The sequence below is a fragment of the Corythoichthys intestinalis genome, chromosome 6 (assembly GCF_030265065.1).
Source record: "Corythoichthys intestinalis isolate RoL2023-P3 chromosome 6, ASM3026506v1, whole genome shotgun sequence".
Classification (NCBI taxonomy): domain Eukaryota; kingdom Metazoa; phylum Chordata; class Actinopteri; order Syngnathiformes; family Syngnathidae; genus Corythoichthys; species Corythoichthys intestinalis.
In genome coordinates, this window is record NC_080400.1 from 4,443,968 (window position 1) to 4,462,470 (window position 18,503).

The window sequence follows — 18,503 nt, forward strand, 5'->3', positions numbered from 1 at the left end:
GGAACGCTCGAGAAACCGGGGTGTTCGCCGGAGGTCCCAAGGCCAGGGAACCGGGCTCGGCCCGCCTCGCCATAGGCCTGCCGGACCGGCCAGAGCGGTGGGCTCCATCGGAAGACGGCTACTTGCCGACTATCGGTCTCCAGTCGTGCCGGTGTTTAGCCTTAGATGCGAATTTACCACCCGCCTTCGGCTGCATTCCCAAACAACCCGACTCTGTATCGTCACAAGCCCTGTAGTTTAACTTAGTTAGTGTTTACAATAGCTTTAGCATTCCCGCTAGCAGCAGCAGCCTGGTATTCGTTCCAAAAATCTTTGTGATGCAGTTTTAAATGGCTGCTGGGTTAGTGGTTTTGAATGAGGATGCTTTCTTTCTGCCTCGTTGAACTTCTACGGTACATGTTTCGCAGATGGCGAGAGCGTCGTTTTTTTTAGTAACAGCCGCCATAATATTCAACTACTTCTTGTCGTGTAACTCCGCCTCCTCAACCCCTCCTCCCTCAGGGGCTTCAGAGAGGGGAGGGGCTGAGGAGGCGGAGTGCTGAATTTTTCGGTTGCGCACATTTGGAGGCTAAATCAAGTATATAATTATCGGATTGCATTATCGGTTGAATTTTTTTATTATCTGGATTATCTGTGTGACGTCATAATTGCCATTATCGGCCGATAATTATCGGTGACCGATATTATCGTGTATCTTTAATTGAGTGCATAGCTGGTATAATTAATTGAAGGTTGACGGCAATTGAAGGTAAATATGCTAATTTTTTGAGATAGGTATTTTTGTTTTTTCTTGACTTTTGTGCCAAAATCATCAATACTAAAACAATAAAAGGCTTGAACTACTTCAGTTGTGTGTAATGAATCTAGAACAGGGGTGGGCAAACTATTCCACAAAGGGCCGCAGTGGGCGCGGGTTTTTGTTCAAACTCATCATGTGGACAACCTTTCACCAATCTGGTTTCTTACAAGTGCAATCAGTTGATTGCAGTCAGGTGCTTCTTGTTCACACTGAAACCTCATTGGTTAAACTGTCTGTGCTGAATCAGTTGGAACAAAGACCAGGACCCACTGCAGCCCTCGAGGACCGGTTTGCCCACCCCTGATCTAGAATATATGAAAGTCTAACGTTTATCAGTACATTACAGAAAATAATTAACTTTATCACAATATGCTATTTTTTGAGAAGGACTAGTATATTTATATACAACAGTGGTCCCCAAACTACAGTCCGCGGGCTGGTTAAGGCCCACCTCCACATTTGGTCCGGCCCCCTAAACAATAGAGAGCATTTTGAATTTTTTTTTTTTTCCTCTCAATAGTGTTATTTATTTCCTGGCCTTTTTCTATGAAGAACTCAGAGAGGGTTATTTGGTTATTATCGATTGAATTAATAGTGGTATTATTATTTACAGTATTATTATTATTATATTATATTTTTATTTTATTTACTTTTGTTCCATGAAGAATCCAGGAAGGGTTATTTGATTGCGGCTTTCTGAAAAACAATAATTTTTTTACATTTAGCCACTCCTGCAATCGTCACACTTTTTCTGTTGCAAACTGACCCCGGCCCCTCATCAGAGAAGGGAAAAGTTATGTGGCCCTCACAGGAAAAAGTTTGGGGACCCCTGATATACACCTTCACGAAGTTAGCCCCCATCAGACGCAGATTTATATAAAAACTAGGCCTGTCAACAATAACGCGTTAACGACCATGATTAATCTGGAAATATTAACGCATAAAAAAAAAAAAAAAAAAACGCAATTTACCGCTCACACTAAGTTTGGCCACAACTGCCTCCCGTAGTCCCACACGCTGATGTTTACATTCTCCGCGCGGCAATGCAGGACATAATGCAGCCTGCCACGATGAGTGAGGATGATGACCAAATTCTGTTTTAAAAAGCTGCCTAATGGAAACCTGGATAAAACCAAAGTTGTGTGTGCATACTGCTGTGATGAACTGTCCTTTGATCGAAACTCAACCAGCCTAAAGTACCACCTTCGGGCAAGGCACATCTTCGCTAGTGTTAGCAATAACGCTAACACTGCAGGAACAAGCCGCAGTCATCAAGCTTCACTGGCAGAGTGCGGACTCGGACTTGCCAACAAAAAGAAACCAAGTAGGTTGACTACTGCTATCGCTACATGGGTAGCCAGAGACTGTAGACCCATTAACATAGTCGAAGACGAGGGCCTTGAAAATCCAATGACAACAAACAACAACAACCAATGACAAACCACTAGACAGGTACAAGGCAGTGCCAGCATGGACTCATGTCCATTACAGCAGGGGTTTTCAACCCAGTCCTCAAGGCACACTGTGGGTCCTGGTTTTTGTTCCAGCCGATCCAGCAGAGACAGTTGAACCAATGAGGCTTCTGCTAAAACAAGCCACACCTGACTGCAATCAACTGATTGCACTTGTAAAACACCAGATTGGGGAAAAAGTGTTGTCATCTTGTTTGGTAAGAATGAAATCCTGCACCCACAGTGTGCCTTAGTGGAATAGGTTGGGAACCCCTGCATTACAGTGGTGGTCTGCGCACAATAGTGCCCACAGTAAGCTGGCCCACCTTGCAAAAAAAGTATCTGGTCACACCTGCCTCCTTGCGAGAGACTATTTTCTTTGACAGGGTACATTGTTCAAATGAAAAGATCTGCTCTGTTATCTGAAAATGTCAACAAGCTAGTTTGCCTGAGAAGTTGGTTAAAAAAAAAAAAAATAAGAGTATGGCTAACTTAAGCAGTGTTTCTAAACACCTTTACACACAGTTTAGTGTAATGTTTTTCAGTTAAGTGTGTGAAAAAAAATTTTTATTGATTTTTTTTTTTTATCTCACACAGCTTTTAGGCCATATAGTGTAAAACTGCAAGTGCTGCATTTATTTGTTTTCAAATCTTGAATTTAACAGACAAGTTGTTTACACATTTTTTGAAATACTAGCTAGTGTTACTGTATTGTGCTTGTCTGCTTTTTAAATTGGGAGTCAATTTTGGGTAATATGCCAAACGGTACTTGAGCCACATTGTTAGTCTGAGGCACTTTAATCTGTTAAAACTCTTTGCTGTATAAAACAGACATTTTATTTTTTATTTTATACGAGCTGAGTTGTTAAATCAAATTTTAAAACTCTATTTGGTTAATTATTAATTCATTCACACATCATATACATTTCATCTTAAAACAAATTTTAAGTCAATTATAGTATTTTCCTAGATTTTTTTCCCTAAAGAGCAACTTTATTCATCCCGAGGGAAATGTGATTAATCATGATTAATCACACAATTGACATATGATTAACTAGATTAAATTTTTTAATCGTTTGACAGCACTAATAAAAACGTCAAGTGTTTGTGCTGTAAAACATTTGGTTTGTGCCGCTATCGCTTTTCAGATATTTACAATTCTTTTATAGGTCAATCTGAGTGAACAGCCCCCCATTTTGATTAAAATTGGCTAAAAATGTTGTCAATTGATTATGCTTCGTTTGTGCTTCAAATATTAATGCACTTAATTATCTTATTTCTCAACAGATTATTGTTTCAAATGTGAGATCATATTTTACTTACTCATCATCTGTTCAGTGGCTGCCACCCTCCCGCTTAAAATGGATTCGACGCCTACTACAACCAAACTCATTTCAATTTACAGCTGAAGGTCGATCATCTTTGGACAACTGCTCGTTTTTTGTTTTTTTTTCGGCTGGCAACCTTCTTGGGTAGGGCAACCAGCAGTTGAAAGCGACTTCTCGAAAAGTAGAATTTGTGGAATTTTCTTAGCACTGCCCGACACCGATGACTTCATTTTAGTGCTGTATCAGTAACGATACTACTATGGATTAGTGCTGCAATGAATAATCAGTTAATTTGAGTAATTCGATTAGAAAAAACCTTCGAATTAAATTTTGCTGCTTCGAGTACTATTTGTTTAATTAAAGTGGCGTTGTAATGGTTTGTTTTGAAAGTGTTTGCATGTAGTTTTATTGATTTGTGTGGATACACTGCCCTATAGTGGCAACAGTGAATATGACATCCCATTTCACATGGCTGAATCCAACTGCTCCTTGTTAAGACCAATATAAGTTTTTGTTTGCGCAAATGTTTTTTAATGCACTCGTGATTTAGTTATAGGTATATTTTGCACTTTGCTTGACCAGCATAAGTTTTTGTTTGCGCAAATGTTTTTTTTTTTTAATGCACTTGTGATTTAGTTATAGGTATATTGAGCACTTTGTGGGAATATGAATTTGAAACATTTGTTAAGAGCATTGTATAAAAAATAAAAAAAATTTAAAAAATAGCATTTTATAGCATTTAAGATAGCATACTTTTGCCATATAAGTTAGCCAATTATTCTTTTGTTGTACTTAGACCCTCATTTTTTTTTTTATACGGTTTGAGGCTCAGCTCAGGTAGAGTGGGGAGAACAAGTATTTGATACACTGCCAATGGGTTTTCCCATTGACTGTGTATCAAATACTTGTTCTCCCCACTGTATTTCAATTTTTTTATGTTCATTAGCCGATGACTCGATTATTCGAACTAATCCGCATTGGCCCGAATATAAGACGTTTTTTGCATTGAAATAAGAGTGAAAAAGAGGGGGTCGTCTTATATTTGCAACCCATTCACAATGCTAGATGGTGCCAGATATAATTGAAGCGATGTTTTGTCATGACGGATCTCAGCTACTCTCCCCATTCACGACGCTAGATGGCGCCAGATATCATGGAAGCGATGTCCTGTCATGACAGATCTCGGCTTCTCTCAAGTTTAACCAGTTTGCAATTTTTTATTGCAGTGTTTTTACTTATTCAGATTTGTTTCAAGACTAAAGTTAGTTAGACTTCACTTTGATTGTTAATGCAGTTATTGCAATTTTGTTGTTTTATCACAATAGATTGGTTTATTTACATTTCAAGAACCAGAAGCCATTCATTTACGAATGTGATTGCACTGTAGTTTACATATTTAAATGTTCAGATATTAAGATTTGAATGAGCCAAAACAACATGCTTTTTCTCTCAAATATAGTTTTAATCATTTGTTTCTGATGTACTGTAATTATTTTCTGTATAAAAATTATTTGGTGTTCAAAAAGTCTTTTTTCAAACTTGAGTCTTGAAAAAGAGGGGGTCGTCTTATAATCAGGGCCGTCTTATATTCGGGCCAATACGGTAGGTTTATTGATTAATCGACTACTAAAATAATCTATAGACCCTACTCACCAACGTCACAAAATGACGTGTCACTGTATCCGTCTGCCATATTGTCCGTCAGTGTTTATCCGTATTCTCAATGGTTTCAATTTGTCGTGCAATTTATAGTGCAATTCATGGAAGCCCCGGTGCTTTCAGACGCTGTAAACTCATTGGATGCGTTGCATAAAAGGCATTATGTGGAAAAGCTTCAGTCTATCCATTCGCCAGATCCATATTTGATGCCTAAATCGATATTTTACGACCCGCTGTCTTCGCCCTCTCTGCCTGACATCTGCTACCCTGATATCTACAACTATCTTGTCCACACAAAATCAGCCTATTCTCACGAAAGCTTGAAAAACTTTAAGAGCAGCACTCTAAGCAACATTACCCCGTGTGACCCTTCCAATATTCTAAAATGGCGACGATCAATAAAACAAAAAAGTTGACTGCGACGCGTCAAGGATAGGTGCATATTGGACTATTTCTTCAATAAAATACACAACTGAGTCTGCCTCATTTGCAAAGAGACAGTCGCGGAAGAGAAATTAAAGCAACTTGAAGCTAATTTAATTTCACAGCAGCAGTATTTCGCAAGAGCCCGAGGGTCGAAAGAGAACGCCACAAAGGCGAGATTGTTGAAATTATGAATTAAAAAAAATAATAATAAAGCAAATGTGACACACAGAAGGGCTTGCTAAAATTTCTTTAAATGTATTGTTCTATGTATATCAGCCCAGGTAGCCCCCCACAAGTTTTACCACACCAAATCTGGCCCCCTTTGCACTTTCACTTGTTACCAGCTAAATATTATTCAAAAAATAAAGATGGTGGAAGAAATAAGCATCTTGAATTTGAAACGGTATGTTGTCGGCGATTAGCCTAGCAATGATCTTAATTGTGGTTGTCAGCCCAAAACCCTCTAAATATATATATTAAATGACTCTTACCAGATATAAAATGACTACTACATAATCTGTGGTAATCGTTTGGAGCCTAGTTTTCTCATCGAATTGCAGCAGTCCATCTCGCTCTCCTCTCTGGGTCTCTCGGAATACGGTATAACTTCAAGTCTCTCCGTCTATCTTCTCTGTTATTGCAACCGACCGCCACACACGCCTTCACCATTTTGATTATTAATGTTAACGAGCAGAAAAACACGCCGTAAATAGGCGGAATGTACGTAGCGGTAATGCATCAACACGACGAGTTGACGGACAATATGGCGCGGAGGCGTGGTTGTGACGCCTTACTATGGATGCAACACCACTTACTAATATTGTGATTTCGCAGTCGAGATGGTGGATGCTGTCCATCTTCCTCTTCCTGCATCGCTGCGCCGCCGCGCGATTTTTACTCCTTCTCCGAACGTCATGAACGAACTCCAGCTGCTCGGGCGTCATGGGGTAGCGTTTGAGAAGCTGCTGGAAGGCGCTGCGACTCAGTGCGGAAATTTGCTCCACTGGGAACGGCAGCTCGATCTGTGAAGTAGAAGTTCATTGAAAGACATATAAGTACAGTGTATCACAAAAGTGAGTACGCCCCTCGCATTTCTGCAGATATTTAAGTATATCTTTTCATGGGACAACACTGACAAAATGAAACTGACGCAAAAAAAAGTAGTCTGTGTGCAGCTTATATAATGGAGTTCATTTATTTTCCCCTCAAAATAACTCAAAATACAGCCATTAATATCTAAACCCCATGGCAAAAAAAGTGAGTACACCCCTATGAAAAAATGCACATCCCTAAATGTCCAAATCGAGTACTGCTTGTCATTTTCCCTCCAAAATGTCACGTGACTCGTGACAGGAGTGCTGTCAGAATTGCTGCAGAGATTGAAGAGGTTGGGGGTCAGCCTGTTACTGGTAGGACCATACGCCGCACTCTACATCAAATTGGTGTGCATGGCTGTCACCCCGGGAGGAAGCCTCTTCTGAAGACGGTACACAAGAAAGCCCGCAAACAGTTGGCGAAGACATGTCAATAGGGCTGCAACTATCGATTATTTTAGTAGTCGGTTAATCGATGAACTATTTATTTCAAATAATCGAGTAATCGGATAAGGAACATGAAAAATTAAAATACCTGAGCTGAGCCTCAAACGGCATAAAAAAAAATAAATGAGGATCTATGTACAACAAAAGAACAATTGGCTAACTTACACAGCAAAAATCCGCTAGCTTAAATGCTATAAGACGCTAAGGTTTTTTTTTTTTTTTTTTTTTTTACAGTGCTCTTAACAAATGGTTCAGATACATACACCCCCCCGGGTGCTAAAACACAGCCAAAAGTTTTGAAACTGAAAAAAAAACATCTGAAAGTAAAAAAGAAAAAATTTCAATGTGAAAAAAAACTTTTGAAACTGAAACAATAAGATCTGAAAGTGAAAAAAAATCTTTGAACCTGATATCAACTTTGTCAATGGAAAAAAAATAAAACGTTATTTTCGCTTTTGAAAGATTCAAGAATTGTTTTTTTTCTGCAATTGTTTCTTTTTTTCAAATTACAATACTTTTGGCCATGATTTTAACACTATAGCCCTCCCACCAATTTGTTCATCATTAGAAGACGTCCAATTCATTCGAAGTAGGAAAGCGGCAGTAAATAGCAGATACCTTGACATTGATCAAATCATCTTTGGCTGAAAAATAAGCGAGTTACAGTGGGGCAAATAAGTATTTAGTCAACTACTAATTGTGCAAGTTCTCCCACTTGAAAATATTAGAGAGGCCTGTGATTGTCAACATGGGTAAACCTCAACCATGAGAGACAGAATGTGAAAAAAAACCCCCAGAAAATCACATTGTTTGATTTTTAAAGAATTTATTTGCAAATCATGGTGTAAAATAAGTATTTGGTCTATACCATAAGTTCATCTCAATACTTTGTTATGTACCCTTTGTTGGCAATAACGGAGACCAAACGTTTTCTGTAACTCTTCACAAGCTTTTCACACACTGTTGCTGGTATTTTGGCCCATTCCTCTACGCAGCTCTCCTCTAGAGCAGTGATGTTTTGGGGCTGTCGTTGGGCAACAAGGACTTTCAACTCCCTCCTCACCTCGTAGCATCAAAATGATAAGGACGGTGAGCAAAAATCCCAGAACCACACGGGGGGACCTAGTGAATGACCTACAGAGAGCTGGGACCACAGTAACAAAGGCTACTATCAGTAACGCAATGCGCCGCCAGGTACTCAAATCCTGCACTGCCACACGTGTCCCCCTGCTTAAGAAAGTACACGTCCAGGCCCGTCTGCGGTTCGCTAGAGAGCATTTGCATGATCCAGAAGAGGACTGGGAGAATGTGTTATGGTCAGATGAAACCAAAATAGAACTTTTTGGTAGAAACACAGTTTCTCGTGTTTGGAGGAAAAAGAATACTGAATTGCACCATTCCCACTGTGAGGAATGGGGGTGGAAACATCATGCTTTAGGGCTGTTTTTCTGCAAAGGGACCAGGAAGATCGATCTGTGTAAAGGAAAGAATGAATGGGGGCATGTATCGAGAGATTTTGAGTGAAAATCTCCTTCCATCAGCAAGGGCATTGAAGATGAGACGTGGCTGGGTCTTTCAGCATGGCAATGATCCCAAACACACAGCCAGGGCAACGAAGGAGTGGCTTTGTAAGAAGCATTTCAAGGTCCTGGAGTGGCTTAGCCAGTCTCCAGGTCTCAACCCCATAGAAAATCTGCGTAGGGAGTTGAAAGTCCGTGTTGCCCAACGACAGTCCCAAAACATCACTGCTCTAGCGGAGATTTGCATGGAGGAATGGACCAAAATACCAGCAAAAGTGTATGAAAAGCTTGTGAAGAGTTACAGAAAACGTTTGGCCTCCGTTATTGCCAACAAAGGGTACATAACAAATTATTGAGATGAACTTTTGGTATCGACCAAATACTTATTTTCCACCATGATTTGCAAATAAATTATTTAAAAATCAAACAATGTGATTTTCAGGTTTTTTTTTCCATATTCTGTCTCTCATGGTTGAGGTTCACCCATGTTGACAATTACAGGCCTCTCTAATATTTTCAAGTGGGAGAACTTGCACAATTAGTGGCTGACTAAATACTTATTTGCCCCACTGTATGAAGTACTTACTTTTAATGTCAGTGCATTGACTTTGATGGATCGGTTGCCCCTACCAACATGGCCGCCCGAGGCCATGTTGGTAGGGGCAAGGTCTGGGGAAAGGTCTTTTCATGCTTCTGCCATCAACTGAGTTTCCCAGCATCCTTATTATTCGTCCTTCGTGTTGCGACAGTTTCATGTTAGTGATTTAACTTTTATCCTTTACTCTATTCTTTGTTTTTTACATGATGCACAACTCAGATTTTATGTTAATTTGCAATAATCTAATTGTAACATGTATTTGTTACTTGTTTTGATGCATTTTTATGAGATTTATGTCTGAATTTTGGAGGGGAGCTTGGGACAAATTAGGGCATCTACAGTAGTATGAAAAATCTGAACCTTTTGGAATTTCTCAAATTTCTGCCTAAAATCACCATCAAATGTAATCTGATTTTTGTCAAAATCAAACAGATGAAAAAAACAGTGTCTGCTTCAACTGAAACCACCCAAACATTTATAGCTTTTCATTATTTAATGAGGATAGCATGCAAACAATGACAGAAGGGGGAAAAATAAGTAAGTGAACCCTCTGCGTAAAGGAAACGTAAAGAGGAATTGAAACCAATTTTTACCAAACAATTTAAATCCGGTGTGTACCCAATCACTGATGTGTGGTTTAAAGCTGCCCTGTCCACTATAAAACACACACCCGGTAAGACTTTTCTTGATGAGAAGCATTGCCTGATGTGCATCATGGCTCAGTCAAAAGACCTGCGATCAAGGACTGCTGACTTGTATAAAGCTGGGAAAGGATACAAAATTATCTCTAAAAGTCTGGATGTTCATCAATTGACAGAGAGAGTTTGGCACTGTTGCTTCTCTCCCAAGGAGTGGCCGTCCACCAAAGATGACGCCACGAGTTAAGCGCAGAATACTCAGAGAAGTAAAAAAGAACCCTAGAGTGACTGCTAAAGACTTACAGAAATCACTAGCACAGTCCAATATCTCTGTGCACACATCAACTGTATGTAAAACTATGGATAAAAATGGTGTTCATGCGAGGACTCCACAGAGGAAGCCGCTGCTGTCTAAAAAACATTGTTGCCTCTTTAGTGTTTGCAAAAAAACACTCGGACACGTCACAGAAGTTCTGGCAAACTATTTTGTGGACAGATGAAACCAACGTTGAATTGTTTGGGAGTAACACACAATGTCGTGTGAGGAGGGAAAAAAAATGGAACAGCTCACCAACATCGACACCTCCTCCCCACCATGAAGCATGGTGGGAGAAGCATCATGATTTAGGGCTGTTTTGCTGCCTCAGGGCCTGGACAACTTGCAATCATGAATGGAAGAATGAATTAAAAAGTACATCAGGATGTTTTGCAGGAAACTTGAGGCCGTCCGTCTGACAGTTGAAGCTAAAAAGTGGATGGATGCTGCAACAAGACAGTGATCCAAAAGTAAGAAGTAAATCAACTTCAGAATGGTTTCAGAAGAACAAAAAACACGTTCTGGAGAGGCCAAGTCAAAGTCCAGACTTCAACCGCATCGAAACGCTGTGGCATGACCTAAAGACAGCGATACACGCCAGATATACCAAGGATCTGACTGAACTACAGCAGTTTTGTCGAGAAGAATGGGCCAAGATCAGTCCTGATTGATGTGCCAGACTGATCGGCAGCCACAGGAAGCGTCTGGTTGAAGTTATTCCTGCCAAGGAGGGGGCAAAAAATATTAAATGTGATGGTTCAATTACTTATTTTGCCCCCTTCTGTCCTTGTTTGCATACTATCCTCATTAAAAATACGAAAACCTATAAATGTTTGGGTGGTTTTGGATAAAGCAGACATTGTTTTTTCATCTGTGTTATTTTGTCAAAGATCAGACCACATTTTAAAAGGTTTAGATACATTTTCCATCTACAGTGATATGAAAAAGTGTCTCTACTTATGGAATTTTCCATTTACGAGACTACTTCCAGAACCAATTAATTTCTTAAGTGGTGGTACCACTGTATATTGGCCAAAACAACACATTTAGTGTGGTATTTCTGCGAGTAAAAAATAATATCCCGAAAGAGAAATTAACCTCAGCCGCTCTTCTGTTGTTTGCCTCGGAATCCCCGTCTGTGTCCACGTCGGAGTCGTCCCCGGAGTTGAGTGAGGATACGCATGGGCTCTTCTCCGACTGGGACAGCGCGTCTGCGCGCGTGTCGGGCTCGTCGCCCGCGTCCAGATCCCTGAGGAAAGGACAGTCGTCCGGATTGGAGGTCAGGTCCAGATGTTTGAGCCAACCGAAGTCCGAGGAGGCTTTTTCCAGGTCGTCTTGGTCCAAAGGGGGTGTTGTTTCCCCCCGAGACGGCGGGCACAGGTCCGACCAGAATCCCCTGGCCAGATGCTCGGCGACCTCCTGCTCCTCCCGGCTCCTCTGGGAGAGTCCTTCGTCTTCGGGACAGAAAGGCGGCCGAGGGTCGGCGCCGAGTCTCAGCAACGGGTCTCGCGGATCCGGCCGATGGTTTGGAACACTCGAACGCACACGTGATGCTTGGTCGGCTTCCGGCGGAGACAACGTCGGACACGCCGACGAGTCGGGAGGCGAGGAAGCCGTTTCTGAACAGGAGTCGCCGGCCGGACCTGCCGCGCTCGGAGGGAACGGAAGCGGTAGGTCCGGGGCGGGTCGCCGGGCCTCGCGGTCCTGACGGCAGACCCCCGGCCCCGCCTCCCGCGCTTCATCCCGGGTAAACTTGGGGACAAGGAAATCAAAACAAGCCGACTCCAGGTCGCGAAAGCCCAGGAACTTAGCGCAGCTTCGAATCTGGTGGATATTTTCTTTGGTGAAGAGCAACTTGGAAGTGTAGGCGAACTGCAGCAAAGGTTCGAAGCCCTGCGCCGTCACCTGAGGACAAGACCAAACCGTGACTTTGAGTATACTCGTCCTTCTCAAAAAATTTGCATATTGTGATAAAGTTCATTATTTTCTGTAATGTACTGATAAACATTAGACTTTCATATATTTTACATTCATTACACACAACTGAAGTAGTTCAAGCCTTTTGTTTCATTATTGATGATTTTGGCAAAAAAGAAAAAACAAAAATCCCTATTTCAAAAAATGAGCATATTTCATCCGACCAATACAAAAAAGTGTTTTTTAAAACGGGAAAAAGTCAACCTTCAATTAATATTTATCAGCTATGCACTCAATACTTGGTCGGGAATCCTTTTGCAGAAATGACTGCTTCAATGCGGCGTGGCATGGAGGCAATCAGCCTGTGGCACTGCTGAGGTGTTACGGAGGCCCAGGATGCTTCGACACATCAAAGTTCCTCAAGGCAAAGAAGATCAAGATCCTCCAGGACTGGCCAGCCCAGTCACCACACATGGGTAGGATGAAAGAGGAAACGTTGAAGACGAAACCAAAGAATGTTGATGAACTCTGGTAGGCATGCAAGACTGCTTTCTTTGACGTGCCTGATGACGTCATCAATAAATTGTATGAATCCTTGCCGAACCCCATGGATGCAGTCATTCAAATCGTACAAAATATTAAATTTGGATCTCACAGCACCACTACTTAATTCGCTTATGTTATGTAACATATTTTTAGGGCCCGCGCACTAAGCGTACGAAGGCCCTACTGTTTTGCAAAGGATTTTTTTTTTTTTTTTTTTTCAGGGCAAATGAAAACGGCCAATTTGGAGGCCTGAACATGCACGAAAAGTCACCAAAATTTGCACATACGTGCGGAAAATTGTACATTTCGATAATTTTGCAACGTTGCAAAAATTTAACAAAATGGCTCAGTGGCGCCCCCTTGAAATTTTAAAATTGGCCTATAACATTAGGGTCTGTCAGCATAGAGCAATGAAATTTGGGGAGTCTATACCTTGTCCAAAACCGCTCCAAAAAAGCATTTACACTTGTATTCCAAACCCAACAGTAAATCGGTTCTTTTGGATCGAATATGAAATTTTTATTGATTTACAGTGTGCACATTTGAGACCTTTTCGCCGAGGGAGTTAGTTGGATCATCTTCAAAATTGGTGAGACTGTTCAGGAGACATATGAGATCTTAAGTTTTTAAAATGGTGCGTTTTCATTCACGGGTCTGACCTGGGCGTGGTGCCAAAGTCGGCCATTTTTTCGGCAAAATGACAAATTCAGTAAATGACTAATAGTTCCTTGACACAACGTTCAATCTTTTTCATATCTGGCATGTATGTGCGGTATCCCACCTTTAACATGAGTGCATTGAAATATTACCCATTAGGCCTAGCGCCCCCTAGTGAGAACAGGAAATGCCTTTTTTTACAAGACAGGTTCCTTCTCCAACGGAAAAAAAATCTGTTGACCTCAAACCTGCATCAGAGGAGCCTTAAGACCTGTGTTCAGGTGCCTGATGAAAAATATTGAGGTTTCGTTGAAGCGGAGGGGTCCAAACAGGAAAGTGAAAATGACCGCCAACAATTTGTCTCGCAAAAAACTTTGAACAGTCATAACTCAGCAGATATACAACATATCTGCGCCAAACTTCCCATGCTTGTTGAGAGTCATACCCTCAAGGGTCTTGTAAGGGTCATTTGCATCAACTCTGCAGTGCCAACTAGTGGCGACAGAAAGGAGTTTTAAAAAAGGCCTTTCCTATAGACCAGGGGTGGGCAAACCGGTCCTCGAGGGCCGCAGTGGGTCCTGGTCTTTGTTCCAACTGATTCAGCACACACACAGCATAACCAATTAGGTTTCAGTGGAAAGAAGGAGCACCTGACTGCAATCAACTGATTGCACTTGTAAGAAACCAGATTGGTGAAAGGCTGTCCTCATGATGGGTATGAACAAAAACCCGCACCCACTGCGGCCCTTTGTGGAATTAATTGCCCACCCCTGCTATAGACCCTACTCACCTACGTCACAAAATGACGTGTCGCTGTATCCGGCCGCCATATTGTCCGTATTTTTTAGACCTATTCTCATTGTTTTCAATTAGTTGGCAAGTTATAGAGCAATTCATGGAAGCCCCGGTGTTACCTGACGCTGTAAACTCATTGGATGCGTTGCATAAAAGGCGTTATATGGAAAAGCTTCAGTTTATCCATTCGCCAGATCCATATTTGATGCCTAAATCGATGTTTTTCGACCCGCTGTCTTCGCCGTCTTTGCCTGACATCTGCTAGCTACCCTGATATTTACAACTATCTTGTCCACACAAAATCAGCCTATTCTCACGAAAGTTTGAAAAACTTTAAGAGCTTGGAGGCTTATAAATACTTCGTTGCTGGTTGGGTGAAACAGGTCCTCGTCCACGAAAATTCGGCAGGAATCTATCGTGTGCTCGGGAAGGTGCGTTACGAAATTTTCAATTCAAAATCTTTTGTTCTTGCTAACATCCACTGTCAAGTCTAATGTATTTCATGTCATTTGTCAATGGAGCTAGGGCTTTTAATGTTTATATGGTTTAGCGATAGCACTCTCACTACATACATATATAATATGCAATAAATATGAAGTGCGACAGCACTACTCCAGATTGTCCATAGTTGAATTTATTTTTTGGCTTTTGACCTCAATAGTGAAATTGTAAATTAATTGTATGACAACTGTCTGATTATCCCCTTATAATTATATATTTTCAGGTAGTTCATTCACAATGTCTGAGTGTATGTTGTCGGCGATTAGCCTAGCAATGATCTTAATTGTGGTTGTCAGCCCAAAACCCTCTAAATAAATATTAAATGCATCTTACCAGATATAAAATGACTACTACATAATCCGTGGTAGTCGTTTGGAGCCCAGTTTTCTCGTCGAATTGCAGCAGTCAATCTCGGTCTCCTCTCCGGGTCTCTCGGAATACGGTAAAACTTCAAGTCTCTCCGTCTATCTTCTCTGTTTTTGCAACCGACCGCCACACACGACTTCACCATTTTGATTATTAATGTTAACGAGCAGAAAAACACGCCATAATAGGAGGAATTTACGAAGCGCTAATGCATTAACATGACGAGTATACGGACAACATGGTGCGGGGGCGTGGCTGTGACTAAGAGTGTGACAATATCTCGATACAGCGATATATCGAGATATTTTGCAACCCGATCGGTTATCGATATGCTCCCGCCAAGTATCGATACTTTTATTTAACATATTGGCCATACAATGGAGTATGGATGCTGTAAACTGCTCAATGTTTGTTGAGCAATTCCTTGGCGGTCCACTAGGGGCGTTCGGGGGTGGTGGTGAGGGTAAAGTGCGCACAAGTCGTCTAGAGAAGAAGATAGGAAGCTCCAAGTGGGTTGAAAAAATAAAAAAGCTCAGTGAGAACGGTGGAGGAAAAAATGAGAAAAATATTGCTACAAATCACACATGGGGACACACTTTAGATTTTGCACCAACAAGAAAGGAAGTAAGGTGAACAAGGCCTTTGCTGTATGCAAGAATTGTCTAAGAAAAATAAGTTTCACTGGCAGCTGGTGACATAGTGGTCACCGGAATTTGTGAGCTTCGCTTTCATCCCTTGAGGTAAGAAAGTTTTGCAATGTAATTGACTTTTTAATTTACATGTATTATTTTGATGATATTTGGTGTTGAATGATATAAAATAAACCAGGACCCTAAATTGGATGAAAATGAATATCGAACAAGCCCACATGAATTTACCGATTTATTTGATATTATTTGAGAACCACTTTCCATCTAGTTTACTACACAAACTGTTATTACTGTCATTTTGATAAAATAAACTATAAAAATTGTTTGAATAGGTTCCAAAATATATAAAGTGATGTGCATGATATTTAATGTAGCCTACATATTAAAAACAGGTAATTATTGCATTTTTAATTTCTATACATTCAATTCATTTTTTTTTTTTTTTTAAATTCAATACTTCCAACACAAAAAAAATCAGGATTTCAACTCAAAAGCTATGAAGTAGATAATATTTTTTGTTTTATTTTGTTGTTTTTAAGGTGAGGAAGACTGACTGAGCAAGGCTGACATCTTTAATGCTGAAGCAGATAGTGGAAGTGCTCAAACCAAGCAACAAAGGTCATATACAAAGAAAAGACCCACCAATTTTATCATTGCCCCACTCCAAGCTCAACTGCTGACACCTACGGCACTTTTTTTTTTAAAGATTTAAAACTTTAAATAAATTAAGCGTGCCGTTCATCAGATTTTATATTAGATGTATTATATCTGATTTAGATTTATATTAGATTTAGATTTTACAGCGATGTTGCACAGAAAAGGTGTCACTGTTTAATAAATGACTTAAACAGTATTTTTTGTTGTATTGTAGAATGTCATGTATCCAATTTCTGACCAATGTATCGATAATCGCTGTATCGTGATATCGTGAGATAATCGTTATTGTGAGCCTTGTATCGCGAATCGTATCGTATCGTGAGGTGCCCTGAGGTTCCCACTCCTAGCTGTGACGTCACGTGAGTAGGGTCTATTGGGTTTTTTCAACGTAGAGCAATGAAATTTGGGGAGTCCAAAAAGTCTCTTGCACCCATTTTCCAAATCCAACAGAAAATCGGGTATTTTGGATCGAATGTGAAATTTTTATCTATTTGTAGTATCGTTTACATTTGGTGGCCTGAACATGCACGAAAACTCACCAAATTTTGCACATACATGCGGCTTTGCGTGGATTTCGATAATCTTGCGACATTACAAAAAAATGTAACAAAATGGCTCAGTGGCGCCCCCTTGAATTTTTCAAAAAGGCGTTTCCTATTATGTTTTTTTAACGTAGAGCAATGAAATTTGGAGAGTCGATACCTTTTGCAAATCTGCTCCAAAAAGTCTCTTGAACCCATATTCCAAACCCAACAGGAAATCGGGTATTTTGGATCGAATGTGAAATTGATATCAATTAACAGTGTGCACATTTGAGACCTTGTCACAGAGGGAGTTAGTTGGATCATCTTCAAAATTGGTGAGACTATTCAGGAGACATAGGAGATGTAAAATTTTCAAAATGGTGCATTTTCATTCATGGGTCTGACCTGGGCGTGGTGCCAAAGTCGGCCATTTTTTCGGCAAAATGACAAATTCAGTAAAAGACTAATAGCTCCTTGACACAACGTTCAATCTTTTTCATATCTGACATGTATGTGCGGGATCCCACCCTTAACATGAGTGCATTGAAACATTAAAAGTCAGGTTATTAGCAATTGTTCCTACAAAATGGATTAAGCGACATGACTTTTGTCAGGTACTGGTATGATAAAGCAGAAAAATGATATACTGTTATTCTTTTCCAAATTCTATCAGTCAAAACGATGAACCGAACTGACCTCATCCGGCAAGGCCAAGACGGCGTTGCGTTTGGACTCGGCGTTGGCAGCGACACGGCCCTGGAAGTACTCGCTGCAGGACGCCAAGACGGCGGCGTGGGCTCGGAAGCTCCGGCCCTCCGCCACCACGGTCAGGTCGCACAGAACGTCCCGTTGCCGCTGCTCGTCCAGACAGCGCAGGACGTGAGCGCTGTGCACCGCCGACTGGAAGGTGAACACGGAAACGCGCTGGGCTTGGAGCAGCATGCTTCACTCTCGACCTGTGAGGCGCGACAGGAAGAACCCTGTTCATTGTGAACTCTCCCGCTGACGATAGACGCCTAATCGCGTAGCTTCCGATCATCCTTCTGCTGTGAATTTAATGAATTTATCACCGGTGGACGTCCGATCCATTTGAAGTGTGAGGGTGCCATTCCTCCCACTTCAAAAGGATTGGACGACGTCTAGCGCTGTCAATGGCAGCCAATTAATCAATAGCAGATGCTTTGGCGCTAAGGGTATAACGGTACATGTATTTGTATTGAACCGTTTCGGTACGGGGTGCTCGGTTCGGAACGGAGGCGTACCGAACGAGTTTCTGACGTAATGTAACCCTTACTTTTCGAGGCTGTGAGTCGATCGGGTTACAGTTTCTTTGTGGAGATTATATTTACTCCGTCTTCTCGACTATAATGAGGACCAACCCGGTAAGACAGTAAGAAACGTCAACGGCGCGACAATGTGGCCGCCGCGAGAACGCAGTGAAACGCGGGCGTTAAAGTCAATCAGCCGTGGAATACGGTTGATCCGGTCGATTTTCAAACTATTATGCAATTGTAACTAGGGTTGTTCCGATCATGTTTTTTTGCTCCCGATCCGACCCCGATCGTTTTAGTTTGAGTATCTGCCGATCCCGATATTTCCCGATCTGATTGCTTT

General features: G+C 41.2%; 1 protein-coding gene across 2 annotated transcripts in view; it reads right to left on the reverse strand.

The window, feature by feature from the left end:
* LOC130917236 (transcription regulator protein BACH1-like) overlaps positions 1 to 18,503 on the reverse strand; it is a 37,456-nt gene that overhangs the window by 14,873 nt on the left and 4,080 nt on the right. For both annotated transcript variants that reach the window (XM_057838438.1, XM_057838437.1), the window contains exons 2-4: positions 17,586 to 17,845; positions 11,375 to 12,181; positions 6,479 to 6,685 (exon numbers count right to left, since the gene is read on the reverse strand). In XM_057838438.1, coding sequence (XP_057694421.1) covers positions 6,479 to 6,685; positions 11,375 to 12,181; positions 17,586 to 17,831 — 1,260 coding nt within the window. In that variant the 5' untranslated portion in view covers positions 17,832 to 17,845. The remainder of the gene's footprint in view (positions 1 to 6,478; positions 6,686 to 11,374; positions 12,182 to 17,585; positions 17,846 to 18,503) is intronic.